Below are 10,423 nucleotides of genomic sequence, written 5' to 3' on the forward strand. Positions count from 1 at the left end.
GTTTTCACGCTACTCATTCCTCCACCCACTTCCACGAACTCCGACATTGGAGCTGAACGACTTTTCTTGTGTTATGTTTGTTGTAATATGATTTTGTTTAATATAACGGGATGATCTTTCTGCTCAAAATTTTTAAAAAAAAAATAGTACTCTTACTCACAAAACCTGTTCTCCATGTTTTTTGCAGGTTTACAAACGTTGAAAGCAAAGCCGAGGATTGCGGTAATCTTATCACGGCTTCAGCAAATAGAAAAGGAGAAAGGGGCACATTCCCAATAGTACAAGAATACTTCTTTCTGCCAGCTTATCTCAGCACAAGTTCTTATGGATTCTGCATTATAAGACAACTCACAACTAGAAGGCGTAACATAAGAAGTGATTTCTCATGCCAATAGGAGAAATACAAGCACAATTAAGGCATTTTCCACAAGAGAAAAGATGATAAATCTGGAGCCTCTGTTATGAATGTGGCACCTGAGCATTTCAAATCAATTACAATATCCTAGTATAAATGCTTCTTTCGTTTTTTGATCAAATAGTAGTATGCTTCCTTCACCAGTCGTTTCTTCCTCGAAACAAAGAATAGCTGGGTTGTAGTTCGGTTCTAGAGTTTTCAGCTCTTGCACAGGTATTGAGATACGTTGTTGGAATTGGTGATTGATGGTGGGTATTGATTGTGGGGGTTTGTTGTACTAAGAAAGCGAGGTTGATTTGCAGAAGCAGATGAAGCAGTGACGGGTGTTGAAGTAGAGAATCCTGATGATGCTGCAGCAGAGAAAAGCGGAAGTGGAGCTGCCGCCGCACCAAATGGGCCTTGGATTTGCCATGCCCAGTTTGGTGAAGAATCAAATTCCACGCTCTTCTCCATTGCTCTTCCCTGTTGACAGCAAAGAGGGTATCTTCCATAAAGTTGAGCAAAATGCAATTTTTTCAGCTTGGTTTATTGAAGCCAAACTAAATATGTAACCCAGTGTTGAGGGTAAGAACCCAGAACGGGCTTCCGTTACAGAGAAGTTTGTTGCTTACCTCATAGATAGGGAAGACATTGGAACTAGTACCTCTCCAGGGAGGAGGGTGCTCAGACAACAATATGGGGCCATGAGGTGGTTTAGCTCCCATTCTTGTATCCTGCAAGAGGAAAAGATGAATCTGCTAAAACTTTTCTAAGACTGTCCAATATTAAAACATCGCATCAGCAGGGAGAGAAAATGATTCTGAAACATCTATTCCACTTTCAGAGCAGAATGAAACTAAATAAAATCATGAGGTAAAATAATAAGATTACCCTTGTGTTCTCGTGCATGGCAATTGAGCCGCTAGTCAAGTCATTGTTTCCTCCTAGGCCGTCAGCATAATAACGGGTAGCAATACCCAAGTTGAGGTCTAGGTTATGGCTGCTTCCTGCATCTAAGAGATTAGGAAAGTAATCATTCCTCAAGAATCATGGAGAAGTATAGCCGTATAGGTGAATATGGGAAAAAGAGAAAATGAAGAAAAGTTTCAAGAAAGATGAATCAGCACTATAGGCTAAACACATGAACATATAAAAAGGTGATACCCCCATTCCCAGCCTCAAAGCTTAAATCCCCCTCATATGTGCTTGGCTCAAAATTAGTGACTGCTTCCTTTCCATTGCATTTTATTGCTGCCTTGTCATAAGCCCTGATAACACAATAGATGAAGTAAGACTCCCACATAGAATGAGAAAATCCAAAAAAACACATAGGTTAAGGAGAAGTGAGATATGATCATGTACGTAACCTGGCAGCTTCTAACTCGCTGTCGAAAAGCCCAAGATACATATACCTGCCAAATTGTGAGTTAATAAACTTGAGACAGCATATTGGACATCACGAAGAAGTTGGTGTTACATCTGACATTCTGACCAGAAAATGTTCCATAAAGTTGTAAATTAAGTTTCATTTATCTCACTTCTTGCCAAGGAACTGCCCCATTCGAGCTTCCCAACGTCCGCATTTGTGAAGTGTAACACCCCTGAATTTCGAACTTCCCCTAGAGAATCCGGTGCTATGGCGACGAAGTATATGCACAAATTCTTCCTTTGTCAAATTCTTCATCTGCATAAAGATCAAAACTATATGAGAGTACAATTACATCCCCGGCAGAATGAAAACTAATCATTCCAACTAGATATTTATCAACTCCCACCACCTGTTTAAAATCTTCATCATAGTCAATGATATTAAAATTGATATCAGCATCAGGCCCACGAAACTTAATTGCAGCCCGATCATACACCCTGAAATCGCAAAGCATTTATGAGATAAACTTCCTCATATCATATCAAGAAAACTAGCTTAAACTAGTGCCGTTAGAACTTTCAAAACCACCAAGATTATTACCTAGCCGCAGCATGTGCAGTATCAAATCCTCCTACATGAAGAAACGTTGACGTTCACAATATTTAGCAACAAAGCAGTAACGATATGAGGTTTCTAACGAGTGAAGAAGGAACCCCAATCAAAAAAAACCATCAAAGCTGCTTACCTAGGTACACTTGTTTTCCACAATCCCTGTTCAAAGCAAAAGAAAACAAACCATTTATCAATATAAAGAGAGCCAAGACTTCAAGATGGTATATAGTATCATTGGAGCAATACAAGAGGAAAAATAGGATGCAGAATCATGAGGGCATCTCAAGCCCTTGCTCAAATATTGGCTCAACACTAGACTTGAGTGAAAAAACTCCCAAATCCTTCTCCGATAATTTACTCAAAAATACTCAAAACAAGTTTTACTCTTTTTTTCTTAAATCCAAATCACAAGAAACTCTTTCTTTCTCTCAAATTTGAAGGCCTTTGCCACTGCCATTAATCAGGTCTTCCCACGACCTTATGCTTAAATCCTGGTTGCCGATTGAAGTGTGTCCCATTAGATATAGCTATCACTGATACTAATGTAAAGGTATTGAGATTGTTCAACAAAATGAGCAACCACCATGATCAACAGGTCCAATATAAGAAGAATATACAAGAAATGCAAGTTCAGCATGACAAATCTATCAACAATTCTGGGTTTTTCCAGATTGCCAGAGCTACAACCTCTCCACGAACTGTGAGGATACCAAACCAAACCAAACCAAACCGAGCCTTACGTCCCAATCACTTGGGGTCGGCTACATGAATCCGTTTCCTCCATTGAGCTCTGTGAGGATACACTTGTAAAATCTTACTCCTGATAAAAGAGAACCCTATCTCCAACATAACAAAAATTTCGACCAGATACACTATGCTAAAAAGGTATAAAAAAGCTACACAAACACTATAATCTACTAACCATGTGTGCCATTCCTATCTCCCCATAAGAAAATGAGATAAAACCCAATAATCAATACCTTCAATTCTTGCACGTGCGAGAAATGAAAGTTCAGCGTGACAAATTAAATTAGCAACTCAAGAGGGGCTACTATAAATAACACAAATCATAAGTTCATATCTATGCCTACATGGAAAAAACATACAAAATGAGAGACTGCCCTCCATATCTTCCAAATTTCTTTCCCAACAACTTACAGAAATCAAATACACTATGCTACAAATATATATGCGTCTCTGTAGACATACAATTTGTAGTGATATACAAAATATAATATACCAACCAAACATGCCGCATGGCAAAATACATAACCCCACAAAAGATGCAGAACCGCAACCACAACAATCAACATATCCGATAAAAGGCAGCATGACAATACAGATTCCCATAGCAACAATCTCTCCACATACCACAAAAACTAAACAAATCGAGAGACCTCCGTCAACTCCAATACACAACAAATTCAACCAAATTGTACATACTAAATATACAATTCCTATCACCCAGTTCTCTTATAGAACAGGTTCGATCCCGTTTGTTTGCCTGGAATTGAGCATCAGATTGTACAATATATCTTACGGTCGGAAATATTGCCGGGACTAAATATCCGTTGTGTTAGACTTTACTCCATATCCCTCACGTAAGCCACCCAAGCTTGGTAATATAATCTAGTACAGCCAATTGATTTTTGGTTGGAACCCTCTAAAGAAATCTAACACGTTGGATATCACATCCCACAAACGCATGTGGTAGTGCATACCATGAATCCATGGGGTGAGAGATTATCTATCCATTCACAATTAGGGGGTCATTCTCCTCACATATATCTACAATACTACAACTCGACTACTGTCATCAGCCTAAAGCAAAAAATATACACTCCATATATATAGCGGAAAAGCACCCTCAAACAACCGCGACATATGCAATGCTATAACTATTAATATTACAGATAGCATAGTGATCAATTTATAATATACCAAATGTGTGATTCCCATCTCCCAGTCCTCCGATAAAACGTGACTCCGCGATACTGCGAGCTCCGAGACCTAGGTCCCCTCCTGCTACTCTTCTTCACCGGCGCCGAATTCCCCGCCCTAACCGAAAGATCCAACCACTGCCGCCTCGAACTCGCCGCCGCCTCTACTACTACGCCTCCTCCGGCGTTAACCGGAAAGAGCTGTTTCGTGACCAATTGATTGCTACTATTATTGTCGATATCCTCGCATTTGGTGGGTTTTAGTATACCGAAGCTATAACCGAAGGTGCCGTGAGTGGCGGTGGTGGTGGTGGAGGAGGAGGAGTCTTCGTCGGCGGCGGCGTTTCTGGTGGTGTTGGAATTAATGAGGGAGGAATTTGAGGTGGCTGGATCGTTCATTTGTACCGTGGAGAGGTCTAGAAGCTTCTCCGAATTGGTTGGGAAGGTGGTGCGGTTCAGGTGAAACATCACTCTTGCTACCCGAATTCGTTACTAGAGAGAGAGAGAGAGAGAGAGAGAGAGAGATTTTCTCTCTTATGGAAATGGAGACGATGGAGTGGAAGTTATCATGGCGGGCTGTCTCTCCTGCAGGTTTGGGGGAGAGAGAGAGAGAGCTGTGTTGGTGAGGAGAAAACAAACAGTGAGAAGAGACGCCGAAGTTACGTTGGTGGGTTAGCTTTCTACGCAATTTCGGAGTAGTAATTATGTTTGATTTTGGGTTAGACCGCAACAAGTGTAAGATTTTGTGAATTCTCTGGTTAGGACGTGAGTGACATCTCCCTGGCCGGACTTGTAAAAGGAAGGTTATTTTTTTTTTATGAAGGTCAATAGGATAATTTTACTTATCAACTCACCTAGACAATTGCTGATTAGGAAGAGGCTCAGTGAACCTTTTAAACACACGTACGCAAATCCAAACTCCCGATGTGGGAGCCAGCCCAACTGATGCAGGCCCAAGAGCCTTGCTGTGGATCGTAGCACTATGACAAACGGGCCCAAGGGGCCTTCACAGAGGTCGGACACCACCACAACGGGGTTGGCACGTGTTCGGCTCCGAAATGGCTCAAAGACTGAGCGGGCGTGCCAAGACTTGTCGCGTTTAACGTAAAGGGCTGAGCGTCCATTTTCTGACTTCTTCACCGTGAGGGCGATAGTGCTGCAAACCTAAGGGTTGGATTGCAGTGTTGGTTCGTGGTTTTGTCTCTACGAGCGAGGACTTAATAATTTTCTAACAGTGTAGGAAAAGAAGTAGCAACGTAGAATGACTTTATTATATCGTGATAATAAGGTTGGGGATACAAGAGAGATATGAATAACTTTATTATGTCGTAATAATAAAGTTGGGGTACAAGAGAGATAGAAAACTCGAACTACTTGGTAAAGTAATTGAGTAAATAAGAGAGAAGTGAGATAATTGCTTCACTGGGAAGACTTTGGTTTTTTAAGCGTTGAGCTTGATTGGTGTGAGAATCCTTTTTTCTTCTTGTCTTCTAGTATTTATAGGGAAAGGGTCTTCGATTTTCTGCATGTAAAGGGCTTGTTGTCCTCTTCTCGTGGCGCCATGTGTCTTTTGTAACTTCCAATTCATGAGATCATGGGATAATGGATAGTTATTGGAAGTTACAAAAGATCATGGACAAATAGTGCACTGGTCCAGATCTAGGCCAAGTTTACTGCCTTCACCACGAACTGACATGTGTCCCGAGTAGGCCTCAGATGTTGCCACGTGTCCCAAGTAACTGCCCACTAACATATTTAGTGGGGTCATGAGTAGTTATTAGAGGTAAATAACAATTACCCATGTGTTTATTTAATTATGGACAATTAATGAGATAATGGGCCTATTTCTCCTCCTTCTTTCGTGAGTAGCAAAAAACTCCAGCCATTTGTGTCAAATGGCTTTTTACCAGGCAACAACTTCTTTCTTTCTTTCCACTTTTCATGGGCCACTTAGGTAATGGGCCATTAAAATAAATTAAATGGCCTTTTAACATGTTTTTGCCCACAAAATATCTACCAAGTTTAAATAAGTCACGGGCCAATTCGAATTCTTTTTGTATATAGGCCCAAAACTTTTCAAACTTGAGCCCGAATCAAACTAAAATTAATTGGGCCCAATTATCCTTGTCTTGGCCCATTAATTTTAACCCAATACATCCCTATTTTTTGGCCCAATTTAATTAAAAGATAATTAAATGGCCTTCCAACGCTTGCCCAGGACTGGGTGCCAAAAACGGGTGTAAACAAAGCCCCTCCATGCCTTGATCTTGTTCAAGATCTAGGCTTGTGAATTAGGACGGAGTACAGTTTTTGGCATAACCAGACGAGTCCTTATCGCTAGATTTGAAAAAATAATCAGGTTTATTTAGTCTAAGAATTTTTCAAAAATTCAAATGTTTACACTTAAAAAGATAATCAGGTCATAATAAGCCTAACAACTTTTCGAGTTCCAAAGTATATCTCTTAATTGGATTTGGACTCCCCACTTAAATTGAACCAAATTCCAACAACTTCCAAGATAGAAACCCCACTGAGGAGTCCTATCGGCAACAGCAATCATCATCTTTTTAGGCCTAGGAGACACGTGTCGACGCCCCAGGCCTTGCATTGGCTGCCATGCAGTCTTCTCAACCGCCAGGACTTCCTCGGGTCAGTCAAGAGTCCCACGCTTGGGTTAATTCTTCAATCATGATCAAAGAGAGAGAGAGAGAGAGACCATGGCGCCCTTGAAATCTTGCACCATTTTCCATTTAAAATTCATTCTTGACTTTTCATTCTCTCTTTACTTCTTATTTTCTTGCACAAACTCGACCTAGAAAAAACAACCCTAGACCTTTATCGCGTTCGCCTGTATTTCTAATCCTCAACAGAAATGGCCACTCATAAAGCCCACACACTGCCTCCAAACCCTAACAGCCTCGCCGTACAGATTCGCAAGATCTTGACTGACGAACACATAGCAATCACTAACGACACCTTGGTAATTGCTAACGCTGATCGAGTCGGTCTTGGCCCAGCCTTCCAGCTAGGGTTTCCTTCCCAACTTGCCCCGATGTATCCTTTGGCAGAGGAAACCCTTCCATTCGAGTATCCATGTCTCGATTGGACTCGCTTTTCTACGGATATTCCCAATCGACTCTGGCACAGACCTGACGCCAAATACGTGGAGTGGCTTGATCGAATGCTAGAGGTGAAAGGCGATTTGTGGAGATAGATAGGGATCCGGGACGCCATCTTGCTCAGTAGATCCTTGATCGACATGGACAAGAACCTATTTCTTGCTGCTTCTCAATTTTGGTCAGTTACCACCAACTCCTTTCACTTCAAGGTAGGCCTTATGAGTCCTACTTTTCAGGATATTGCTTTTCTAACAGGCCTCCATCCTCACGGGATTGAGGCTAACTATTTTCTGTCCCAAAAAACCCCCTATTTTGAGTACAAAGAGCCCTTGTCGTTCTCCCCTTTCATCAATCACTTTGCCCAAAAGGGTCCTATTGAGGATGGTGAACACGTCGCTTTCCTTCTTTACTGGTTGAACAAATTTGTGTTTTGTGTCTCTGCTAATAGGGTTACTAAAGACTTCATAGATCTGGCCTGTGCCCTAGCTTTGGGGCAGAAGCTGGCACTAGGCCCTCTAGTCTTGGCACATCTTTATCGTGGAATGAAAGAGTTGATAAGTAACAAGTTTATTTTTGCTCCCGGTCCACTGTGGATCATCACCTTGTGGTTGTGGTCCTATTTCCCCAAACTCGCCCCGCCCATGAACAAGAACTCAGAAAATACCTGTTATGAACTTCACTATGTTGATGCTCGTGGCCCTAGACATGCCTTCAGTGTCTACTTTAAGTTTTTCTATCACGAACTCGTGAGTATGGGAAAAAATTGGATGCTTTTTGTGAGAGATACCGTGCCTTGGTGGTTAAAAAGAGGTGCGTCAGACTTTGGAGATGACTATGATGATCACAAGGAGGTCTGGACCAGTTTCTTGATCTCCAGAGACCTTATGTATGGAATGGCTTTTACCTTAACAAATTATAAATGTGGAGTCGAGTATTACAATGCAGCCCAATTTGCCAGGCAGTTTGGACTGTGTCAACTCACCCCTGTGCCTCCATACCAGTCCTTAAATGAGGACTTCACTGATAGGCCCGTGATCCAGCCGAGGGACCTGGAAAAAGTTAAAAATGTCCTTCCTGAGCTCAGAAAGACCTTTGCCCTTTATCCCTATGTTGAGCGTACCGATAAGGGAGCAAAATTTGATAGCTGGTGGGGAGGTTATACCAAGATGCATTTTTTCACTCCATATTTAGATGTTCTCATGAATATTTTGCCGCACCCCACTGGAGTTCCTGAGCCTGGCATAACTGTCCCTTTGCAACAACTCCATCCTTCTCTGGTCTCAAGCGTCAAGAGAAAAGGTAATATTAAAAGGTCTACTTACGCGTTAATTTCTCTAAGCCTCCCAAGATCTAGATTAATTAAGCTGACAGGTTCAGAAGATGAACCAAAGGAGGCCTCTGTGAATCCTCCTGCTCAGAGGTCCAAAAGGGTGAAGACCACAGCCAAGAGACAATGGCCAAAGGTATGAACTTTTTGGCCCCTTACCTGTTCCTTCAGAATAAGGCAATCATGCCTTTATCTCTTTTGTAGGTCTCTGAAACAGTAGTTGCTGGCAGAATAAGAAGTAGTGCTAAGACAAGTTCTCCCGAAACCGATCCTTCGGGCAAGGTCTGAGCTTTCCTTAGCTCTTCCTCTTATCCTCTATTTGAATGTTCTAATAACCTTCTTTCTTACGGGTCACCTCCATTGGTGAAGAAGGGCAAGCAGAATCAGCTCCCTCCAAGAAGAATAAGTTGAGAAAAAAAGTTTCGACACCAGCCGATTCTGAGAACACCGTGTCTGCCACTGAACATAACCCAATCGTAAGGATGTACTGTGACATGAAATCCCCAATGTTTATGGCTCTGTATTATCATCAATTCCCCTTTATTTCCAATCCTCAGGAACTTGATGGCTACTTTGAAGAAGAATTTGAGGCAGAAGAGAAGAAACTCGACCTGTCCGACCAAGAACCTGAGCATGAAGCATCCTCGAGGACTCCAGAGAAGCCTGGATCTCCAATCATCTAGTCTGTTCCATCAATCAATCCTCCTGTTGAGCCTGAGCTTGTCAATGTGGTAGAGGAAGATGAAGATGAAGACCTGGATTCTCTGTTCAAATCTGCCCAAGATCTGTTGAAAGCAGCTACCTCGGGCACCTTGGGCAGTGGGCTTGGTTCAACCTCTCAATCCCAATTCTCTTCAGAAGAAGTTTCTGAGGCCAAAACAGCCCTTAGAATGGCCTTACTTCAAAATTTTAAAGCAGTAGCTCATCCTGCCAGGGCCTCCAATGTTAAAAAGGCCATGGACGTGCTGGTAAAGTCCCAAGCCTTAGGGATAGAAGAGGCTTCACTCCAACACTTTAAAAAAGAATTCCCTGACATGGTCAAGTCCTACGATTCCTCTACCCATGAGCTTAGCAAGATAAATTCCAAGCTGTCAGAGCTGGAAGCTGTTGACGCGGAACTTACCAGGTTCAGCACTGAATGGATCCAGCTGAAGAAGGACATCAAGACCAATGAAGCAAACATTACTACTATCTCCACAGAAATCCAAGACCTCAAGGGCAAATTGGCACAAGCTGAAAGTCATCTGGACTGTCTTCGGAATGAATCCAAAACTCTGGCCCAACACCATGATGATCTGAAGGCTGGATCTAAGAGCCAGAAGATGAAACTGAACCTGTTGGTTGAAGAAATGCCAAGTCTCTGTGGACAGCGGGAAACACTTGAAACTCAACTTACTAGCCTTGACACTTCTTGGGAGAGTCTCAAAAACAGTCTTGAAGGCCTTCTGTGGGTCTTGACCTCTAAGAACTAACTTCTTTCTTTTGATTTGGGCCTGTAATAACTTTAAATTTGCTTTCTTTTTTGTGCCTGGCCTGGAACTTTCCTTTAAATGGCCGAAGGCACTGGTTTGGTTTGATGATAAGCGGCCTGAACTTGAGGCCTTTATGAATTTTGCATAGTAGGTATTACGGCCTCCGTTCAGGCCTTGCCATGAAATTTCT

At 42.1% G+C, this 10,423-nt stretch overlaps 1 protein-coding gene across 2 annotated transcripts; it reads right to left on the reverse strand.

Annotated features, from left to right (window-relative positions):
* Positions 1–307: 307 nt before the first annotated feature.
* LOC131324642 (APETALA2-like protein 3) lies at positions 308–4,967 on the reverse strand. Of its 2 annotated transcripts, none has more exons than XM_058356684.1 (10): positions 4,317–4,967; positions 2,509–2,534; positions 2,364–2,394; positions 2,173–2,260; positions 1,933–2,078; positions 1,762–1,806; positions 1,568–1,662; positions 1,286–1,407; positions 1,027–1,128; positions 308–877 (listed from the first exon to the last, which is right to left on the reverse strand). In XM_058356684.1, exons 1-10 carry the CDS (start codon positions 4,781–4,783, stop codon positions 614–616), a joined length of 1,386 nt encoding a protein of 461 aa, XP_058212667.1. In that variant the 5' UTR covers positions 4,784–4,967; the 3' UTR covers positions 308–613. The 2 variants fall into 2 exon arrangements, with proteins under 2 accessions (XP_058212667.1, XP_058212666.1); XM_058356683.1 differs by having other exon boundaries at positions 1,559–1,662; positions 4,317–4,964.
* Positions 4,968–10,423: the final 5,456 nt, after the last annotated feature.

This window comes from Rhododendron vialii, chromosome 4a (genome assembly GCF_030253575.1).
Source record: "Rhododendron vialii isolate Sample 1 chromosome 4a, ASM3025357v1".
In the NCBI taxonomy this organism is placed as follows: domain Eukaryota; kingdom Viridiplantae; phylum Streptophyta; class Magnoliopsida; order Ericales; family Ericaceae; genus Rhododendron; species Rhododendron vialii.